At 41.2% G+C, this 23,702-nt stretch overlaps 1 protein-coding gene across 1 annotated transcript in view; it reads left to right on the top strand.

Annotated features, from left to right (window-relative positions):
* Window positions 1-22,522, top strand: part of Vwa8 (von Willebrand factor A domain containing 8) — a 281,874-nt gene extending 259,352 nt beyond the window's left edge. Inside the window, 5 exon segments of the mRNA XM_090342080.1 lie at window positions 4,643-4,768; window positions 7,376-7,534; window positions 16,854-16,952; window positions 17,980-18,218; window positions 20,771-22,522. Of these exon segments, the coding sequence (XP_090198206.1) occupies window positions 4,643-4,768; window positions 7,376-7,534; window positions 16,854-16,952; window positions 17,980-18,218; window positions 20,771-20,879 (732 nt within the window). The 3' untranslated portion in view covers window positions 20,880-22,522.
* The last annotated feature ends 1,180 nt before the right edge of the window (window positions 22,523-23,702 follow it).

Genomic DNA, 23,702 nt, shown 5'->3' with positions numbered 1-23,702 from the left:
GAGCCCAGGTCTTCGTGCATGCTAGGCAAGCGTTCTACCACTAGGCCAAACTCCTGGCCTTAGAAAGATATTTAAACAGCAAAATACTTTAAGTTAATTTCCAATGTTCTACAGTTTATTTTATAAGGACAAAATGAAAGTTTTCTTAATCTGGCAAATAATTTTGTTTCAGTAGTACAAATAAATAGCAAGATAGATAGACACAAAGAAAGAGAGGAAGAGAGAGACAGAGAGAGAGAGAGAAAGAGAAAGAGAGAGACAGAGATAGGAAATGTTTAAGTGGAAACTAATGTTAAATGAAATATTGTCAAGCATTAACTCTCATATACTTATTCCCTAATACTCATCCTTCTTCCTTCCTTCCTTCCTTCCTTCATTCATTCATTCATTTATTTATTTATTTATTTTGGCCAGGCTTGGGCTTGGGCTCAGGGCCAGAGCACTGGGCTTTCTCAAGGCTAGAGCTCTACCACTTGAGCCACAGCACCACTCCCGGCTTTTTTCTATGTATGTGGAACCGAGGAATGAAACCCAGGGTCTTCGTGCATGCTAGGCAAGCACTCTACTACTAGGCCAAACTCCCGGCCCCCTTCTTCCTTTATTCTGTAGAATGTCTATACTTCCTACAAAAATTGCCATGTGAGCGTTCTAATTACTGTTAAGAACTAATAGAAAGCTGTCTTGATTATAGAGTAATAAAGGAAGCCTTGCTCAACTACAACTCAAACAAGCAAAGACTTGACATGAATCACGCTGTCTTCAGTGCCAAAATCACAAGTCTCTCCCAGACCACATGATTGGTTTTGGTTAAGTTGATTCATTGTAGTAGTGTCCTCAGTACTATATAGACCATGGGTGTGTATGTGGGTATGGGTGTGTGTGTGTGTGCATGTGTATGCACATTCTGGTTCACCAACTTTTCCCAGAAAATGAATTAACTAGAAGGTATCATCCTCTGAACAGTTGAGTTAGTTCAAGTGTTCTTTATGTGAAAGCAATAAAACTTCATTTCATTTTTAGAAAGGCTAGTAGTACAACCTAGCATTACATATATAGAGATATAGATATATATGTGTGAGTTCTCATTCAGAATGAATTTATTATATAATAACACAAAACAGATGTGCATATTAAGGGATACTTTGCTTCATGCAATAGAATATATAATAAAGAGCATGTTTGGCCCCTGTTAAAAGTAAAAGCATATATTTAAGTACAGTAGAAACTTATATTTCAAGAAGCATTTAGTGAGTTCCATAAAAGTCCTAAAGCCTTCATATACACTTTTCAAAACAAATATATTTCTTTTCAGCCCTCAGAAACTTCTTAAGGAGATTGCCATTCACCCACTAGTTCTGCAAGAACAACCATTCTGACAGGCCTCTTCCTGTTTTGACTTTCCAAGAATTTGTATGCTAGCTAAAGAATATTCTAAAACTGACTACAGTCTTTTAAGCAATATATAGCAGCATATAACACAGGTAAATATTCCTGAATGCTGAAGAACTAATGCACACTGCTACTGTTACAAAAATGTCTTTGTGCCAGGTACAGTGGCTCATACCTGTATTCCTAGCTACTCAAGAAGCTGAGATCTGAGGATCAAGGTTCAAAGCTAGCCTGGGCACAAAAGGACCTGAGACTCTTATCTCCAGTTAACCTCCAGAAAATGGGAAGTGAGGGCTGGCTCAAGGGTAGAGCGGTAGCCTTGAGCTGAAGAGCTCAGGGACAGTACCCAGGCCAAGTTCAAGCCCCATGACCCACAAAACTCTGATCAAAGGCATGATACGTACTTGCATTTCTCAATAACAGACTACTGGCTTCTGCTCCTAAATTAAAATTACCAGCTAGGCATGGTGGCTCACGCCTGTAATCCTAGCTACTCAGGGAGTTGAGATCTGAGGACTGCAGTTCAAAGCCAGCCCGGGCAGTACAAAGCCTTTTTAATCTCTAGAAAATGAGAAGTGAGGCTGTGGCTCAAGGGTAGGGTGGTAGCCTTGAACTGAAGAGCTCAGCGACAGCAACCAGGCCCAGAGTTCAAGCCCCATTATCCTCCCCTCCCCCCCTAAATTGTCAATGACAAACAGCATCAAAAGTAATTCACTTCCAAGACCGGTGGAGGGTGTGGGGGGGGAGGGTAACGGGTACCAAGACATGTGAAAGGGTATCAATGTATGTGAATTAATGCACCTTCTATCTGGCAAATATCATGTAACCCTTTTACTAATTACAATAAAAAAAAAAGTAATTCATTTTCAATAAAAGTAAAAACAAGGAGCCGCAAGTTTGGCCTAGTGGTAGAGTGCTTGCCTAGCATGCACAAAGACCTGGGGTTTGATTCCTTGGTACCACATACATAGAAAAAAGCCAAAAGTGGTGCTGTGGCTCAACTGGTAGAGTTCTAGCCTTAAGAAAGCCCAACAACAGTGCTCAGGCCCTGAGGTCAAGGCCTACGACTGGAAAAAAAAATAGTAAAAACAAAAGGAGCAGTGTGTGTATGTGTGTATGTCCACAGAATTCCAACAACTAATTTCAGGTCATCAAGTATTGGTGAGGCTATAAATGAAATAATTATATACAATTCATGGGAAAACTGATTAACCAAAGCTGGACATAGCTATTCTTTGTGTCCCAGAACTTCTACCCAATAGAATTACACATGCAGCTACTGCTCTGGAAGACAGATTTAGAAGTAATTATGTTGGCATTGTTCATAATAGCTGCAAACTGAAAACAATGGAAATTGTAGAAGGGGCAAATTATAGGGATTATACACTAGATATAGTTGCAACTATGAAAGAAAAATACTACATACTAAAGATAATGTTGAACCAAAGAATCCAGAGACTATATGTTATATGATTGCATTTTCTAAAGTTTAAAAACAGACAAATTGGTTGGGCATAGTGGTGCATTCCTATAATCCCAGGACTAAGGAAGTGAAGACAGAAGAACTGCCAAGTCTGATATCTGCCTGGGCTACAGAGCAAGACCCTGTGTCAAGAAAACAAGCTCTCAGAGAAAGAACACTTGTTTACCATGTGTAAGGCTTTCAGTTCCACCCAGCACATGGAAGTGGGGGGGGGGCGGGCAGCTGGGCAGTGAGCGTTGCTGGGAGTGAGGAAGAAGAGGAAGAAAGGCAATCTTCATTGATGGCATACCATCCATTCATTAAGAGTGACTTTAGGCAGAGGGAGAGCCACTGGACAGCTTCTGAGCTGTGAGTGGTTGAAATGATGCCTTCATTTAATAACAGTTCATTGTTAAGATTGATGCAGAGCAAATGTGTTATACATGAATTTGAAAAGTATTTTTTTCAAAATCACATCCCTCTTTCCCTCACATTACAAAATTACGTTTTTGTTTTTTTTGGGGTTTTGTTTTGTCTATATGTTTTGCTAGTTCTGTAGTTTGAAATCAGGACCTGTCTCTCACTTGTCTTCCTTGCTCATAGATAGTATTTTAGCTCCATCTCCAGTTACATAATTTTTTTTGCCAGTCTTGGGGCTTGAACTCAGGGCCTGAGCACTGTCCTTGAGCTTTCTCAAGGCTAGAGCTCTGTCACTTGTGTCACAGTACCACTTCCAGCTTTTTTTATGTATGTGGTACCAAAGAATCGAACCTGGGTCTTCGTGCATGCTAGGCAAGCACTCTACCCCTAGGCCAAACTCCCGGCCCTCCAGTAGAACATTTTGCTAGTTAATCGGAGATGTAATCTCTCATTCTTTTCTGCCCAGGCTGGTTTCAAACTGTAATCCACCAACTTCAGCTTCCTCAGTAAAATAGTATTACAGGTGTGGACCACTAGCACCAGACTAGTATTTTAATTTTTTTATGGAGTTATTTTTTCATTCACTAAATTAGGGTTCAAAGATCTCTTCTTTCATTCTATATATAGAACTTTTAACCAAGAAATTAAGTTTTGCACATAACTGGTGACAGTACTATGTAACTTCAGACTAGGAGATAAAGAAAAGTGTTTGTGGTTTATCTTACGTTACATGGGAACTTCATTACTAAGGAAAAAGACTGAAAAGACAGAGACCTCTCAAACCAATTTGTTCTGATTTTTTTTCAGTGCATATCATGACACATTTAAACCATCTTACCGAGTAGGAAATAGAAAACACTTAAATTTGAACTATAATTTTACTCTTCCCATATTTGGATAATCCTCAAAAGAATGCATCATAATTGTATCTGCATATGTATTTCTGTATGTTTTATTTTGTTGTTTCGTTTTATGACAAGGTCTTTCTATGTGGTGCAGACAATGCTAACAAGTTCAAGCAGATTATTTTGTTACCTAATAAATTTTCTAGGAGCACTGTGACAGAAAATCCATAGGAAATGCATCCTCATTCTATTTCCAGATCTTGAACTTTTTCTCCAGGGTTTCATTTACATACTGTCTTCCTCTTCATATGTCCTTCCAGTGAGTTCATTTTCTCCTCCCATACGTTAAAATAATTAAAACTGACAAAACCCACACAAAGGGTCTTTCTTTCTCAGCATTCGTGTTCATGCAGAACAGCCTCTACTGAGAAGATCCCTGCTGTGCTTCCTCTTAGTGGTGAGCAAAGTATGTCAGAGACTCTGAAGAACTAAAGATCTGGGTGTATGTGTTTGTGTGCCACTACAGGCTAAAGGTAAAGAAAGACAGTGGCTCAGACACCAAGCTACTGGGGAACTTGATGATGCCAAGATCATTGATGGGCTGACGGGAGAAAAAGCCATCTACAAACGTCGAGGTGATCTGGAGCCACAAGTAAGTTAATGGTGGCCCCTGATCCTCTCTATAGAAACGTTATAAAACTTATCTTCTTGCCGGGCACAGTGGCTCACACCTGTAATCCTAGCTACTCAGGAGGCTGAGATCTGAAGATCATGATTCAAAGCCAGCCCGGGCACTAAAGACCGGGAGACTATTATCTCCAATTAATCACTAGAAAAATGGGAGTGGCACTGTGGCTCAAGGGGTAGGGTGGTAGCCTTGAGTTGAAGAGCTCAGGGGCAGTGCCCATGCCCAGAGTCCAAGCCCCATGACTGACAGAAAGAAAGAAAGAAAGAAAGAAAGAAAGAAAGAAAGAAAGAAAGAAAGAAAGAAAAGAAAAGAAAAAAGAACTTGTCTTCTTGGGTTATGTCAAAATACTCTTAACCCAGGATAGGGAACCACGGAAGCACTGCATTAACAAGTGGAGGGTTAGGGCTTAGAGGAATGCTGAAAGTGCTATAATTACTCAGAAGCCTGTCCAGGTAGGAAAGTCTGTAAGACTCTTATCTCTATTTAACCACTAAAAAGTCAGAAGTGGAGCTATAGGTCAAGTAATAGAGCACTAGCCTTGAGCAAAAATAAAAAACATAGGGACAGCACCTAATCCCTGAGTTCAAGCACCAGGACTCCCACACATATGTGCGCATGCACACACACAGACACAGACACACACAAGAAGGAGAAATGGAAGCGAAGGAGGAGGAAGAGGAAGGAAAAGGAGAAGAAGGAGGAGGAGGAGGAGGAGACATAAATATAGAGGAAATATAAGTTCAGCAAAGCCCATAAAGCACACTCTAATTGGGTAATTTAAGGATGATTCAACACACAAATGTACAGATGTATAGGCAGGATTTAGGAAAACCCAGAAGAGTCAATGTGGTAGTGCAGAGAAAGCAGCAATAGAGACCTGTCCCTGCCCTGAGGTCTAGGAGAGTAGAGGCTGGAATGTGAGGAAAGTAGTTCACAGGTAGAGGGTGCTCCTGTCCCCAGGCAACAGTGGAGAGGAAGTGCAGGAACCAACACCCCACCCTGTCAGCTGACATTGCCTGCCATCAGCAAAACCCTCCAGAACCCAGCAGCCAAGAGAACTACCAAAGTGACCCGCCCAGATCTACCCCCAGGACACAGCGGAGATGTCCTCTTGTGTGAAACCAGGAGGATTCCTAAGAGAATGGTGCAGTTGAGGGCCCGGAGTTTGGCCTAGTGATAGAATGCTTGCCTAGCAGTTGATCTTGGTTTTCCACTATTCTATAATTTAAAAGATCAGTATTCATCATATGTCTTCAGAAATTTTCAAGAAATGAGGAATTCTGCCCTAAGTAACTCTAATTTTAGAAAGGCATCATTTACAACCATTTCCCACACACTGACAATGGGTGAAAAATGGAGCTTTTTGGTGAGCTTTGAGATCTCCTATTGTGCGGATGTAACCAGAAGAATTGCTGCATAGCTCCCGTGGGTTGGGATGTGGGAACTGGTGGGGACAGGGAGAGTCAAGTCTAAATGTTTACTCAGAGAAGGTCTGGTGGTAATTTGGGGAGCTCTTTCTTTTGTGTTGTTGATATGAGCCAACAACTGCTTTCTTGACTGACTCATTGTGGTCAACAAATGTGTTTGGATACATCTGCAATTGTAAGTAGTCGTGGAAGCATCTGTGGCACCGTTGTTAATTTGGGCAGACTCAACAAGTTTGAAAGAACATATTGCATTTGCTTTTCAATACAGTCTCTAATAATCCACAGTTTTCTCTCCAAATTACTGGTTCTGCTTATTAGTTTTCATGCATGTCAGCAAGTACATAATAACAGATTAATATGTATTGTTTTCTCATCCTTTTTTTTTGGTCAATATAACTGACAGACATTTTTTGAAAAATTCTTCACCTTGTCAGATAATGAATCCAAAATGACACTGACCTCTTCAGTTTCATGTTTTAAGGGTTACTTCCATGACTTTAGCAGCCAGTGGGGAGGGAGGGGTAAAAATGCAGCGATCCAGTAACTGAAAGAAAAAGAAAATGGAAAGACATTTTAAAATATTTCCCTCAAGTTCTTTGCCGAACCCACTGTCTTATATCATTGTTTTAGAAATCTGGCATTTCTTCAGCATATGTGGAAAATGAATTTCAAGTGACTGAGGAACAGGTACAAGTAAAACTGACAGGGGCTTCCCGCCAAAATAACAAGCTCTTGCCAGTTACTGACTCCCAGGCACGAAGTGAAAAGACATGTTGGGCTTTGTATCTTTCCAGAGTATTATTTTTAAAACAGATTATTTTTTAAGTCATCAGACTCCAGAAAGCCACTTTACTAAGACTAGACTGGACCTTGGAAGGACTGTATTTCCACAGGAAAATCACTTCCATGTGTTCTGACTACCCTGATATCCCACTTACTGAAATACAATCCATAGACACCTTACCACCTGTCAGAACAGGGTGGGGGTTGTTGGGGTTTTTTTGGGGGGGGCGGCATGTATATGGCCAAACTGCCTACGTCAGGGCTTGGCATCCCATAGTCTTTGAGAGAGCCCAGAAACATGGCGCAGCATCCACTGCTGGGTTTCTGGTTTACAAGCTTTGTCTGTCATTTCTCCCATCAGCTGGGTAGCCCTCAAGAGAAACCCAAGCGCCTCCGCCTCGTGGTGGATGTGTCCGGCAGCATGTATCGCTTTAATGGGGTGGATGGCCGGCTCGAGCGCTCCATGGAAGCCGTGTGCATGGTCATGGAAGCCTTCCAGAACTATGAGGAGAAGTTCAAGGTAATGGCTCGAGCTGAGGATGGGGAGGCCTCTCGATCAGTCAGTCTACCGGGGTGATCCCTGAGTTAGGCCATGATGGTGGTGGATGATCATAATGGCAAATACAGAGATGGGCAATCCGTGTTTCTTTTTTCTACCGGGAGCCATTTGGACATTTGTCACATCACTCATGGGCCATATAAGATTATCGGCACGGACAAGTGGCCACAGGCACCTGATGAGAAACATACGTGTCGGTCCTGTCATGCACCAAACAATTTCTCAAGCCTTTCACAGCCCACAGGTCAGATATCCCCACCGGACTGGGCCAGCATGGCCAGCATAGATCCACATCAGTGTGTGGAGAAAGTGAGCCTTCCGCTTCATCTGCTCTACCAATTGAAAGAGTTTATGTATACAGAGGAAAGCACACTTCTTACAAGCTGTATGATGCTAACCATAGCAGCCCACAGAAGCGTAATCTCTCCCCAGATTTCTCAGTCTCCCATCCTCACCCTAACATCCACAGACACCCACTGTCTCCTGACATAGCCTCAGAGCTCACAGCCCCAGCATCATGTTTCCTTTCAACCTGAGCAAGGGCTTCACTATAATTGGTGTCTCCACTGTTGACAGTGAAGATGCCTCCCTGCCCCTGCCCCCCTGCCAAGGCATAAAGCAATCTCCTGTTTATAACCTATTTCCATATTGCTGTTGCTCAGCTTGTTTTCACACACCCCCTTCAGTTCTGAACATGAAGGAAGGATCCCCATATTGTTGTGTTCATATCCAACCTGAGCCTTCTCATCCATTCCCCCTCAGCCACTGAGAGTACCTGCATCTGTAGTCCTTACCAGAACACATGACCTTCAACTTGGATCCATACTGTGTAATTATCAGCAAACATTCAGTGGAAAGAAATGGTGTTGGTGCAGCTGTGTTTTAAGTACACAGTCTATTCATAGACTAAATTTTATTCTGGATCAAAGATGTCCTTCAGGAATAGGTGATCTTACATTACTACTCTTCTTCACATTCCCCTTGAGCCCCAGGATTGCTTCTGATGGTGCTACATACAAGAAACGGATTGAAGGGATCCAGCACTACACTTACTTTAGGCTCATTATTAGGGATTCTGCCAGATAACTCTCCCAGAATCCCTTGTATGAAGATCAGCAAGAAAAAGTCCTTTTGAAATCAACTGAAGGGGAAGGGCAGCCTTAGGCAGTGAGTGCCAGAGGCTACAGACACTGTACCAATGCAAAATTCAAATACAAATAAGGTATGGATGTTCACCATGAGGAGATACAATAGAATGCATCCCCCTTTTTTAATTTTTTAATTTTTTTTGCCAGTTCTGGGGCTTGAACTCAGGGCCTGAGCATTGTCCTTGGGCTTTCTCAAGGCTAAGGTTCTACCACTTCAGCCACAGCACCACTTCTGCCTTTTTTCTATGTAGGTGGTACCAAGGAATCAAACCCAGGTCTTCGTGCATGGTAGACAAGCACTAGGCCAAACTCCCAGCCCTGCATCCCCCTTTTGACTAGTGAACACCAGAGAATTGTTCAGAATTCCTTCTTGATACGAGCTGCTCAGAAGCTAACAGCCAACACCAAAGACCATTGCGGCAGCTTTGTTAAGTCTTATAATAAACTTGAAGGCTAATATTCCTTCCCTTGACCCTCCCTCTCCTTTTTTATGTTTAATCTCCTTTGATTTATATTATTTACTTCTATATTTTATGACTCAAAGGAAAATCTTAAAAAATGTAGCAATCTAAAACTATTTTAGCTCCTTTCTAGCACATAGTAAAGTATAATTCTTAACTCACTTGGCTCACTGATAACCAATGAGTGGATATACATCATCGTATGTTGTGTGTAGTATGTGCCAAATGCCACTGAGTGTTTACAAGTATTTGGGTTTTAGGCCTGGTACCAGTGGCTCACATCTGTTATCCTAGCTATTCAGGAGGTTAGAAACCAGCCTCCAGCAGGAAAGTCCATGAGACTCTGATCTCCAATTAACCACCAAAAATCCAGAAGTAGAGCTGTAGCTCAAGTGGTAGAGAACCAGCCTTGAGCACAAAAGCTTGAGAACAGTGTGCCCAGGCCATGAGTTCAGGTACCCGAAAACATGCACACACACACACACACACACACACACACACACACACACACACACACACACACACATCTTTGGGTTTTAATTTGCCACAGCCATCCTCTTTGTTTCTAGGGCTTCTGTAGGCTGTCCCTCTCATCAGGCACATTGGAGATTTTGTATTATACTCCTAACCATATCTGACGTGATTGGCCACAGGGCCCCATCTCTACTGGAGGCCTCAGCTCTCTCAAGAGGACAGGAAGGAAATGGGATGGAGCTGCTTGCATCCTGTGAGAGCATTTACTATTTCCTTCTTTCTTTTTTTTTTTGTTTTTTTGTTTTTTTGGTTGATAATGGGACCTGAACTCTGGGCCTGGGCGCTGTCCTTGAGTTCTTCAGCACAAGGCTATCACTCTACCACTTAAGCCACAGTGCCACTTCCCATTTTCTGGTGGCTAATTAGAGATAAGAGTCTCACAGACTTTGGTGCCCAGGTTGGCTTTGAACCATGATCTCAGATCTCATCCTCCTGAGTAGCTAGGATTATAGGCATGAATCACTGGTGCCCAGCTTACAGTTTCTTTTTTTAAAAAAAATGTTCATTTTATTAATTATTTGTTTATGTGGTACAAAGGAATCAAACCCAAGACCTCATGCATGCTAGGCAAGCATTCTACCACTAAGCCATGTTCTCATTCCCATGTTTACTATTTCCAGTGTAGAGTTTAGGGTTACAAGTCATGGGTATGTGTAGCACAAAGCATGAGAAGTGTGAAAGGAAGAAGGGTACCCAGATCCCCAGCCTGCTGGCAACCACAAAAGCAGTGCATCTTCTTAGAGATAAATTGAGTGCATATATATCCAGTGACTTTGTACCATATACTTTGCTCTTAGTTTATATGACCACATTCCTAATTTATTTATTCCCTCTGCACTTTCAGTTTTTCGTTTGTTAAAAAGGTGAAGGATTAGAAATTACTAATGAAAGGGAATCATGTACTCAGAAAATGTACAATATACCCGCAGAAGACAGTTGAGGAGCTCTCACTGAAATGCTCATGCCCCACAGCCAAGCATGGCTCCTCTCATGGTGTCTTCAGCCTGCTCTGCCACCCCTGTTCCAGATTGCTCTTAATGTCCTCCTGCAGTTCCCCCTAGACTGTAGAGCCATCTGGTCCGTATTTGCTTGAAGCCTCTAGTAGCCCCTGGCTGGTGTGGAGAGCTGAACTCTTCCCCCATCTCTCCCAGCATCTGCTTTGTTTTGTTTGGCAGGAACTCAGTGGTCCAGCTGTGGTCATTACAGTCCACTCACTCGGGGTCCACCTCCGCTTCTTTTCCACATTCACATGACCCAGGCCAAACCACAGAGACCCTGGAGCAAGAATTAGTGAAAGGGAAAGGTAATTCGATGGCAAAGCTCATTTCTAAGCCATTTGTTTTTAAAGGTTCTCATAATCGTTCTACCATCTGAATTCAGTCATTCCCACAGGGCATTCACAGTAGGTCACTTAAGACAAAAGCAGCATGATTTGCCTAGAATCAGCATAAACTCTTCTAAGCTTATAATAAATATAATTGTTCATGTTCATACAGCTCTTAGAACTACAATGAAAGAGGTAGAGGAGTAATGGTCATATGAAACCACTTTATTTTAGTCAGGAAGCTTTTAGTCCCTGTATTTCATTCAATTTGTTGCTCATGATTTTTGCTGAACCCTCAGGAATATTTCACTGTGATATTAAAAAAGACATCCTGTCCAAAAGCTCTTCCATATTTGTTTTTCTTCAAAGTACTGAAAATCACCCAAAGTTTGGTGACTCTCCTCTAACACTCCAGTAGTGGTACCAGCAAACAGATTTGTTCCGTTATTCAGAAACTGGACTTTGAAAAAACAAAAAAGGACTTCAAATGTGTTGTTTCTATGGAGGCATGTAAATCATTTCTAACAAGGAGCCCTGTAAGGAGGCAGTGGGGTTCAGAAGAGTGGACAGGACTTTACCATCAATCTTAACTAGTTTTTTAGGTGACTCACAGCTCCCTGGACAGGTGAGAGCAAGGCGTTTGTGTTCCTAAAACTAAGGGAAGCAGCTTTTCCTTGTGGTTCTTGAGACACCATTGACTTTCCATAGAAATTCCACAGCTAGTCCCTTGGGGACAAGAGTGACCTTGGGAATCACCCTTACCAACCTCTCATTTGCAGATAAGAAAATCAAGATTCAGGTCCGGGAGTTTGGCCTAGTGGTAGAGCGCTTGCCTAATATGCACAAAGACCCGGGTTTGATTCCTTGGTACCACATATATAGAAAAAGCTGAAAGTGGTGATATGGCTCAAGTGGTAGATCTCTAGCCTTGAGAAAGCCAAAGGACAGTACTCAGGCCCTGAGTTCAAGCCCCAGAACTGGCAAAAGAAAAGAAAATCAAGATTCAAAGACACAGGTAAACTGAAAAGCCAGGACTTTCAAGCCCACATATAGGCATTTTGTTTTAATCAATTGTAGGGCTTGAACTCTGGGCCTGGACACTGTCCCTGAGTTCTTCAGCTCAAGGCTAGTGCCACTTCTAGTTTTCTAGTGGTTAATTGGAGATAAGAGTCTCATGGACTTTAGTGCTGGCTTTGAACCACAATCCTCAGATCTAAGCCTCCTGAGCAGCTGGGATTACAGGTGTAAGCCACCACTCCCAGCCTTACCGGCTTCTTCTCAGCTATTTTCTCCATGTTTCTTATAGTCATTTTATTTTTATTTATTCTGTATTTTTAAACTATACAACTAAATATACTTTTTTTTTTAAGATCAGGTCTCATGAAGCCCAAGCTTAGCCTCAAACTTATGATTCTACCTCCTCAACCTTCTGAATGCTGGGGATTACAGGAGTGAACTATTATTCTTGGCAGCAGATATCCATTTACATTTCTATATTTTCCTGTTCTCAACATCTCTCCATCAAAAAGCAGTATGATAGGTATTATTTTTCCCCCAAGATGTCTTGGTCAAGAAGGCTGAGTAGGGCTGGGAGTTTGGCGTAGTGGTTAAAGTGCTTGCCTAGCATGCACGAAGGCCTGGGTTCGATTCCTTGGTACCACATACATAGAAAAAAGCCGGAAGTGGTGCTGAGGCTCAAGTAGCAGAGCTCTAACCTTGAGAAAGCCCATGGACAGTGCTCAGGCCCTGAGCTCAAGCCCAGGACTGGCAAAAAAAAAAAAAAAAAAAAAGGCTGAGTAACTACCAGAAGGCTATAGAAAGATATGACTCACAAACCAACACCTGCTGGGAAGAATCCTTCTGTCAAGAACTTAGCGTCCATAATTATTCTTTTCCCAGTACCTTAGGGATGTTTCATACTTTTCAAAATGGTGACTAGTGATCCTGTCAGGCTCACACTTTGAATAAATTCATATGGCTACTTAAAGATAGGATCAAAGATCACCTTCCTAAATCTATGCAAAAATTAAACAAAATTTCAAAATGGACTCAATTGTTAACGCTGAAATGTTGACCAGGCTGATCATTCAAAAAGCTTAAGACAGATGGAGGGGTAATTGGGAAAATATTTTTGATAGTAAATACATTGGATTTAGGGTCAGAACACATGAAGTTGCCATCCACATGTGCCACTAACTCTATAACCTTAAGCACCAGTTTCCTCATTGTGAAATGGGAGGAGAGGGAGACAGCCTGCACCAAGGGTTGTGGAGAAATCAAAATGAAATCAGAGCTATGAAAACACTTCGTATACTATGAAGATCTGTTTAGATATCAAATATGGTCATTACTAAATGTATTGCCCTTTCCTTGAAATGAGCTTGGGAGATGGTAAAACTAAGATTATCCCTGATTGCCAGAGGGGCTAAGTGATTGATAAACACAGGATGTTAGAGATCATGTAAGCCAGGAAGACTTATGAGGTAGGAAAGAGCCTTGGAGGGGTTAAGTGACTTACTCTCCATCAAAAAGCTTGTTAATGTCAGAGCTACATCTAGCATCTTTGACTTTCCAGAGCATTATTCTTTTTATATTGACTTGCATGACATGAAGAAAGGCTAGCCAGGTAGACCTATAGATTATTAACTAGCTAACACCCTAGGGTTCACTTGGTACTTCCCTTGACCTTTTAAATCACACACTTATCTTCAGACTTCAGACTGCCTAATCAGCAGTGTGATTTTAGAATGGCATGTTTAGGTTTTAGAACAGTTAGAACCTCCTGTCATCAGTCTTCAGAAATAACCTCCCTTCAGAGGAATCCAAGTATTTGTAACTTGATGCTGGCTTCTCAAATCATTGTAGTGTATATATGTATCAGTGTAGGAAATGAGAACACAGTTTATTTAATGGTTTGTAGCCAGACCTTCTTACAGCTTTTAAAAACTGGGGCCTCCAGTTCTGTCAGCCCCGTAGAGATGACTGCCTGGTCTTGAGTCCAGCCACAGCGCTCCCACCGTGCCCAAGTTCATTTAAGGAGAACTAGTCTAAAGTAGACTTCAACAGGCATCTTCCTACTCCCTTTCATTAAGAATGTAATGGTATATAGATTCTGTTATGAGTTGCTGTTTGTCATCTAACGTAGGCTGACTACCACGGACCACATGATGTGAGGTGGACCTGTGTGTTTCAGCTTCTAGATTCGTTGTAGAAGTATGTAGGCCACAGGCAAAAGGAAAGCTGCTTATTGCTCCAACTTGATTGTAAAACTCGCTTGCAACCTTTGTGCAATAAATACACTAGGCACTCTGATAGACACTAAAACTGGAAAAGTGAATCAGATCTGCACTGGCCTTCAAAGGGTTCTCCATTTCCAAAGGAGCAGACATGCAAAGACATTAATGACTGTGATTCCTCATGGAGAGCGCTGTTTGTGTAGTGTCCAAAGGTATCTCATGGTGAGTTGGAGGTATTAATGATACTTACTCATTTCATCCTCCCAAATCCTCCCTGAAATCTTTTGCTCCAAATGCACACCTCAGATTATTTTCTGCAGACAACCCAGTTGCCCAGAGCCTTCATAGTCTAGCCTTCATATCAACATCATGGAAATTCTGTGAGGAGAAAGAGGGGAGAGGGAATGGAGGGGAGGGCAAATTCAACAGTGAGAGGGAACCACCTTGTTCCAAATTCGGCTTAGCTGAAATTCTTCCAGATTGTATAAAAGAACTGCATCTGATTCCCAGTCCTAGGCTTTTCTCAGTAAGACACTACTTCCTGTGTGTACACAAAATAGAGAATTAAGATCACTTCTGCAATACCCTGTTATCAGAGATTATGCCTGATGGGATTATGGATAACTGTAACTTTGGTGGATTTTTTTTGTACTTTCCTCTAATTTCTGCAATGAATATATTCTACTTTGGGAAAAGAAAGAAGTGTCATTTGTTTATCTTTTCATGAACAAATCACCACAACCATAATACTTCGCAAGAATAACCATTAATTAACTCCTCATTTCTGTAGGTCAGAAGTCCAAGCTTCTGTTTATGGTTTTATAAAGCTGAAATCACTTGTCAGCTGTACTGGATTCTTATCCAGAAACTCTAATAAAGGATCTGCTTGCAAACTCATCGTGGCAGAATTCTTGTTCTCATTGTTATACACAGAGATTCTTTTTTCCCTTCCAGGCTTGGCCTGTATTGCTTTCGGCCCCTTGTCCATTATCCATGATTCCCTCCATCTCAGACATAGATACTTCTTCCTATAAGACCCCCTTACACTTCAAATCTATCTTACTCTTCTATCACCAACCAGAAAGTTAAAAATGATTATAAATTTTTCATTAGGGTCCGGGAGCATGGCCTAGTAAGTAGAGTGCCTGCCTAGCATGCATGAAGCCCTGGGTTGGATTCCTGATACCACATACACCGAAAAAGCCAGAAGTAGTGATGAGGTTCAAGTGGTAGAGCGCTAACCTTGAGAAAGTCCAAGGTCAGTGCTCAGGCACTGAGTTCAAGCCCCAGAACTAGGGGGGAAACTTCATTAGGGCTGGGCACTGGTGGCTTGTGCTTATAATCTTAGCTACCCAGGAGGCTAAGATCTGAGGATCACAGTTTGAAGCCAGCTCAAGCAGGAAAGTCTCCGAAACTCCAAAAAAGAATTAAAACTTTGGCTTAAGTGGTAGAGCACTAGTCTTGAGCACTAGACCCTGAGTTCAGCCCTAGGAGTGGTACATAGACATAAACATACACACACACCCTACACACATATATCTGATTAGGTCACCTTGATTATCTCCTTTTCTTTCTTTCATTCTTTTTTTTTTTTTTTTGCCAGTCCTGGGCTTGGGCTCAGGGCTTGAGCACTGTCCTTGGACTTTCTCAAGGCTAGAGCTCTACCACTTGAGCCTCAGCACCACTTCCAGCTTTTGTTTTTGCTATGTATGTGGGGTACCGAGGAATTGAACCCGGGTCTTCGTGCATGCTAGGCAAGCACTCTACCACTAGGCCAAACTCCCGGCCCCCCATTCTTTTTTTTTTTAAGTTAAGACTGAGGTGATTGATTAATCTTGTTAAGAACTCTGTTTTGTTTTTGTTTTGCCAGTCCTGGGGCTTGAACTCAGGGAATGAGCACTATCCTTGGGCTTTCTCAAGGCTAGAGCTCTACCACTTGAGCCATAGCACCACTTCCAGCTTTTTCTATATATGTGGTACCGAGGAATCAAACCCTGGTCTTTGTGCATGCGAGGCAAGCACCCTACCACTAAGCCAAACTCCCAGCCCCCTTGTTAAAGAACTCTGATACAAAGCGCAGTAAAAGGCCACAGACCAGTAAATAAGCAATGTGGCTTTTTTGGCTACTTTACAGTTATCTCCTTTTCAGTGAACTCAAAGTAAAGCAAACAATGTCATCTGAAAAATACATGTTAAGTTAGCATAATCTGAATGGTATCTCATTGTATTTGCAAGTCCTGGCTACCCTTCTGGAGAGAAGATCATAAAGACTATTGGCTCTGGTGGTTGGAATCTTGAGGGCTACCTAGAATTCTGTCCATTATCTATATTTGCAGGGGGAGAGGGGGAGATTAAGTAAGTCTCCTCTGAAAGTTATCAATGAAATTTAGGGGAGTCCCTGAATCCTTATCATACTCTCTAGAGCAGAGATTGCAGAAGAAGGTAGATCAGAAATGAATAAATTCAGAGTATTGATAAATACACATCTGTCTCCATTTCTTTATAACCAGATGTAGAGCAACTTCAGACAGTAATAGTCCAAGATTTCTAACTGTCTGATCTGACTCTTGCCTGTAGTATGACATCGCTGGACATTCTGGAGATGGCTACAACATTGGCCTAGTGCCTGTGAATCAAGTCCCCAAGGACAATAAGCAAAGACTAGAAATTCTGAAGGTACGTATTCAGTGCAGTCTAAATAATGAAAACTCCTGTCAGATAAAAACTAAAACATTCATTGAAGAAGCAATAGGTAGACAAAAAAAAATGATTTTCTATTTCACATTCAACTATTAAACAGAGAAAATACTCATCATGCCCCAAATCCTTTCCTTTACAAATTTAAATTTTGTTCCCTACCTATTTGTTTTTTTCTAAAATTATTTTGCTGGTCCTGGGGCTTGAACTTTGGGCTTAGGTGCTGACCTGGGCTCCTTTTGCTCAAGGCTAACACTCTACCACTTGAGCCACAGTACCACTTCTGGATTTTTCTGTGATTAATTAGGAGATGAAGTGTCATGGAGTTTCCTACCTGGGCTGGCTTTGAACTGTGAACCTCAGAACTTAATCTCCTGAGTAGCTAGGATTACAATGTGAGCCACCTGAGCCAAGCCCCTGCCTATTTTTAGAGTACTCAGTATTCTACTGGGATAGTAAATCTCAGTATTGCATTAAGTTCCATAACCTACACTTTTTTTTATATCTCCTACGTGTTCAGTGGAAAGAAATAAGTTTTTAGACTATTTTCTAAACCCCAGTGTTTCTATTTCTTAGTATTTTCTAATAAGTTCAACTTGACATTCTTAAATCTGCAATAGAAACATATATACTATGATTTCAAAACGCATTTCTCCTCTGTTACTGAGTTTGGTATTAAGTATTACAGAGTGACTTTGTTTAGTGGAAATTCAACCCATTGCTTATTTTCCTCTCCCATATCATATCCATCCTCAGAGGAATACCAGATTTTCTTTTTTCCTACTTTTTTTAGTTTAAGTGGAAGCTTGCATTTTAAAGCTAAATGTTGATTGTGATATGATATTTCCTTTTTCTAACAAAAGTTAAAAAGTTAGTGTGTACTATTGTCACTCTACTGTGCAAAAAAATAGTGAGTTCTGCATTCTTTTTCAAAAAAAAATCCTCCTGTTTATAAATGGGGACTTTCTCACCAATGGCATTTCTGTGCCCTATCTCTCACCTCTAGACCATGCATGCCCACGCCCAGTTCTGCATGAGTGGGGACCACACACTAGAAGGAACAGAACATGCTATCAAGGAAATTGTCAAAGAAGAAGCTGATGAGTACTTTGTCATCGTCTTGAGTGATGCAAATCTGTCGCGATATGGAATACATCCAACCAAGTTTGCCCAAATCCTGACAAGTAATCCTCAAGTAAATGCTTTTGCAATTTTTATTGGATCTTTGGGTGATCAAGCAACCAGGTAAGTGCAGCCATAGACACAGAAAAGGGAAAATGTGCTGACAATGAGTTCTGTCACATGCTCTTTCATGGGCTTCACTTCATGGAGTGTGAGGCAGGGAGAAAACAGAATCTAGAAATATTGCCCTCGAGGTGCTTAGAGTCTGGTTGAACAGCTGTAATCCTCTAGCTTATGTTTAGGTTAGCAATTATAATTTTAAGATAATTGGCTTTTCAGTTTGTCTTTAAAGTGAGACTAATATAACTAGCAAATGTATTTGCCTGTTAATAATTTAGATAATATTTTATGTATTTGATGGTTATAGTTATATCAAGGTCCCAAGCTTAGTCTAATTAGTTTGTGTTCAAAATAATGAGGATCTACTATTTTTCTAGCATGAGAATTTGTCTGTATGTGTTTGTATGTATTATATGCAGACCTACATGTGTAGACTTACATATATACATAGGCATATATTCATATGTAGATATACATACATGTATATGTATGAAGGATGTATAGACATCCTTCAATAAATGATATAAATATATATTATACTATATATTATATGCTATGTACGTGTAGATGTTTGTGTATATATATGCATATGGGATATATATGCATATTATATAGTGTATATTATATAATAATATATCATTTTATATTAGATTAAATGTTATATATAATATCTAATGTTGTATCTTTATATGATATATGTATATCTCTTACTGGAGAGACAGATAGGTGGTACAGTTAGAAGCAGAGAAATTCTTGTATGCTACACTGAATGCCAAATGTTCACTAGAAAATTTATGTTCAGACAGCAGTCAGCACTGATCTGACAGGAGAGATGTGGATGCACTTTCATAACTTAAACATACTAACATTTATCTTTTTGCATTACAAACAGAAAGGGGTCGTAGTTTTTCTCTGCTTAAACTACTGCAACTAGCAGGAAACATCTCAAAAAATTGTTTTTAAAAAAGAGTTATTAAAAGTTCCTGATGAGCACACCAAAGGCCTATCTTTGGTTTGGCACCTCTTTTCCCTGCTATAGGCTGGTACAAGATTCTGTAGTGAGAAGCATTTTGGCATCCTAAGTGCTGGCACCTTTTTCTAGTCCCTTACCTAGCTTCAGGCTTGTAGAATAAAATTGAGGACAAACAATTCCATGTAATCTTGCCACTGACTTTGTATTTTTCTTACTTTTATGTGTTAACCCTTTGTATCTTCTAGAACCTTCTTGTCCTTGAAAGTAAGTCATACCCTTCTTTACCCAGACTTTCTTTGGCCCTATCCCAGTACTGGGCGGGCAGAAAGCTCAACAAATATCAGGGTACTAAAATGGCTATTTTGTCTTTCTAGTGAACAGATCCTGTTGGAATACTTAAGAAAGCACAATAATATCCTTGTGGTTTCCTAAGGAAATGGTCCAACATCCACTGGCAAAAGATATGTTACAGCATTAGCCAGTCTTCTGGACGTGCCAGACGTATGATACTACACAGGATGGCTGACGTTTTATTAAATGTTATTCCCAAACCAAACTTTGTTGGCATGAGGACAGCAGGCCTTCTTTTGAATACAACTGTGTCTTGCAGTTTTATTCCTTTCAAAAATGTATTTGGAGCTGGTCACTAGTGGCTCATGCCTATAATCCTAGCTACTCAGGAAGCTGAGATCTGAGCACCACAGTTGAAACCAGCCAAGGAAGGAAAGTCCATGATATTCCTATCTCTAGTTAAGCGCGTGCAAGCGCGCGAGCACACACACACACACACACACACACACACACACACACACAAAAGAAAAAAAAAAAAAAGCTAGACACAGAGTTGTGTCAAGTGATAGAACTCTAGTCTACCAGGGACAGTGCCCAAGCCCAGGTGCAAGCCCCGGGTCCATTGCCAAAGAAATCCTTTGGTTCCAGTTGAAAAGCTGGAATTATTTTTAATTGTCCCAGGTCCATAACTCAGTGCTATCAAAACAGTAATTGGATAAGCCAGATTGTATTTTTTATGATATAGAGAAAGAGAAATGGAGAGGGAAGGGAGAGAGGAAGGGAAGGAGGGAGAGAAGGAGGAAGGGATGGACGGAGGAAGGGAAGAATAAGGGAAAGGTAAAAAGGGAATGAAAGAGAAAGAACCACGGGGATTTGGCTGGGCAACATTTTTGTTTTTAAGGAAGGAAAAGTATTAGAAGTATGATATGAGGCCAGCACATTTTGCCAGGTAAACTAATGCCAGAGGGGTCCCTAAAGCTCTGTTCTACCAAGAGAATATGAAATACCAGGAAGTGGCAGCCATGAAAGGAAGATTTCTCTTTTCCTTTTCAAATTCAGATTTTTCTCACTGAAAAGACCTTTCTTTCCGATGACTGCTTTCCCTGTGTCTCTCCCTGTGGCCCTTCCAGGCCTTTCATTGCTTAGTGATAGCCAATTAAATTGCAGGCAAGGTGGTAGAAAGTTTGAAAACTTCCTCTCTCAGAGCCCATTCAGATGCCCTGGTTTTCCCAGGACAGGAGTGGAAGAGCAGCTCTGGTTGGTAATCGTAATTCTCTCTCCCTCCTGGCAGGCTGCAGAGAACTCTGCCAGCTGGCCGGTCTTTCATTGCCATGGACACCAAGGACATCCCTCAGATTCTACAACAGATCTTCACTTCCACCATGTTGTCCAGCATTTAAGAAACACTCTTCACTTCCCTACTGACCCCAGGACTTGAAACACGATGGAGCTCAGGATCCTTTGAAAGAGAAGACATTTCCAGGGCAGACTCATGCTGCATGTGGATAAGACTGGCATTCCAGGCCAGGAGTGTGGCCTAGTGCTAGAGTGCTCACCCAGCATGTACGAAGCCTAGGGTTCAAGTCCTTGGAACCACATACACAGATAAAGCCAGAAGTGGTGCTGTGGCTCAAATGGTAGAATACTAACCTTGAGCAATAAATGTTCAAGGACAGTACCCAGGCTCTGAGTTCAAGTTCCCGAACTAGTTTAAAAAAAAAAAAAGACTGGCATTCCCCACTCTGCCTACACTCGCTCCATAATCAAAACTCAGAGAAGCATCCCACAGGAGTCTTGTGAATGGAAATCTACAAGCACTGATGGTTTCTAGGTCCTCAGAGGAAGCCAGTTGACCTGCATTTATAAAAGGTCGGGTTAAAGGAAGATGGTGTAAGAATGACGGTGACAGAGCTTGGTCAGTTTCCAAAGTCTTGAAGGATAAAGAATATCTTGCTTTTACCTAAATGCATCATCTGTTGCCTAAGATAAGAAAGCAACCCAGACAAAGCCTTTGAGACCACATTTGGACATTGCACATGCACACTCTCTACCCAGCATGCTCCTGTCTATAGTCATTTTTTAATTTCTTCACCTCTGGATTGCCCAGGAAACAATGGGATTCCAGTATTTACTCCACTGACGAGTCCTTCCAACAGCAGTATTTTATAAAAGATTGGATTTTCTCAACAATTTATTCTCTTGACCAAGCTGACATTTAAAAGGCCTGTCACATAATAAAAAGCAAACATTGTCCCGTAGAAGAGTAAAGACAACTTACCTTGAGGTCTCCTGGTTCTTGCTCTGCTGGCACTTCTCAAAACTGCCTGTAATCATAGCTACTCAGGAAGCTGAGATTTGAGGATCATGGTTCAAAGCCAGCCCAGGAACTAAAGTCCATGAGACTCTTATCTCCAGTTAACCACCAGAAAACTGGAAGTGGCACTGTGGCTCAAGGGGTAGCACAGTCGCCTTGAGCTGAAGAGTTCAGGCCCAGGCCCAGAGTTCAAGTCCCACGACCGGGAAAAAAAGAGAGAGAGAAGTTGTTTTTGAGATCATTCATATAAAAATTAGCACAAAGGAAAAGACTTCATCTAAATCAACTAGTCATTGGAGATTGCTTTAACTGTAAACAAACAAAACCTTTTTCAAACCCCATTCTTTTTTCTTTTTAAGTATACCTTATTCTCTCCTACCCTTGGGCTTTTGTCAGTTAGGCAAGATCATCCTATCTCTAAAATCAAAAACTTCAGCAGAATGTAGTCTCTCTCCAACCATATGATGAAATCATCTTCTCCACCATAGACGGCAAAGTCAGAAATGTTGAGGGCACCACTGTGGATGTACCTTTCATTGAGAGTTAGGAAAACTAATCTTGCTAATACTGTGAATGTATTCATCCATGTGCATTGAAGTTGTTCAGGTCCATAATTTTATTTCAGCTAACTTTAAAACAAAAGAAAACATTCATTTGTTCCATCATATCTCCCTCCCAATTATCAAAGAAATAAAAGTGATCAAACCTCAACATGGTATTACTACCCAATGAGTCTGCATGCTTTGTCTTGTTTTTCTAGCCCCACATTTGTTTGCTCCCTGTATTGAATCATCCAATGATGCAAATTATTTCAACCCATTTAGTGCCTTGAATTTACTGATTTCTTCTGTGTCTGAAATATGCTAAAGGATTTCATGTATTATTAGTCTTCACAATGGTGTATGTTAGAAGAGTTGTTTTATTTTTAACCTTACTTTACAGATAAAGTGAGGCTCAGGGAACTGGCCATTTTCCAAGTTTCCTGTTACACTTTTGACTAAGCATTATACTATTAATGTTCTTGTTTTCATTTTAAATGAAGACACAGGGACTTAGGGGGACACAGGAAAGTCAGTCCCCCTTTACTGGCAAGCAGAGACAGGCTGGTGGCTATGAACCCCTCTCACCCACTCTTCCCACACCAGGCTGCCCCGTGCATCCCTACATGTCTCCCTCTGAAGGTTTTGTTCTTGTTTCTTCCAGCGCAATTTCATCTTCCACATTTCATGAGTCCTCTTCCCTGTCCTTGTCCTCAGCAGCAGTATCTGCACACATTCAGGCATTCACAGGGGACCAGGACAAGGGATGCTGCTAGAGGCACTACTAAAAATCTCCTTCCTGCCTGGGCATGGCAGTGAACTGAAAAAATGCCCATCCAAGTGGCAGTTTAGCCCCAAAGGGAGTTCCCTTGCCAGGGGCCACTAACCCTGAAAACCTTTGCAGACTGAATCCGAAAAGGATTAGAAAAACAGCCTTTTAGAAAAGCAAAAAAAAGATCCTTCCAGTGTATTACTACCTGAGAAAGCAGAACCTTAAAAAAAAAAGGGGGGGGGGAGAATATTCTCAAGTAATTTAATTTCTCTTTCCCAACTAGCCAAACATCCTTTGTGCGCCCTCTCTCTCTCTCTCTCCATATATATGCATATATATATATATTATACTGTCTCTTGTTATATGTAAAAGAGAAGGATGATGATGGAGGAGAGGGAGAGAACAAAGGGAGAAGATGGTTTCTTTTTATGTCTTGCATACCTAAAGAATGTGTGCATTTATTATTAAATATACATAATTATAGACCACTCTAGGCTGTTCCCAGGCCCTTGGGAAAACACATTGATTGTGTTCATGGGAGTGGGGTGGAGGCTGAGGAAAAGGCACATGACCCCCCAGCCTCTGTAGTGAGCACATG

The sequence above is a fragment of the Megascapheus bottae genome, chromosome 11, assembly GCF_031878675.1.
Source record: "Megascapheus bottae isolate mThoBot1 chromosome 11, mThoBot2.hap1, whole genome shotgun sequence".
Classification (NCBI taxonomy): Eukaryota; Metazoa; Chordata; class Mammalia; order Rodentia; family Geomyidae; genus Megascapheus; species Megascapheus bottae.
The sequence above is the reverse complement of the archived record's forward strand: the minus strand, read 5'-3'. Positions and strand labels throughout refer to the sequence as shown.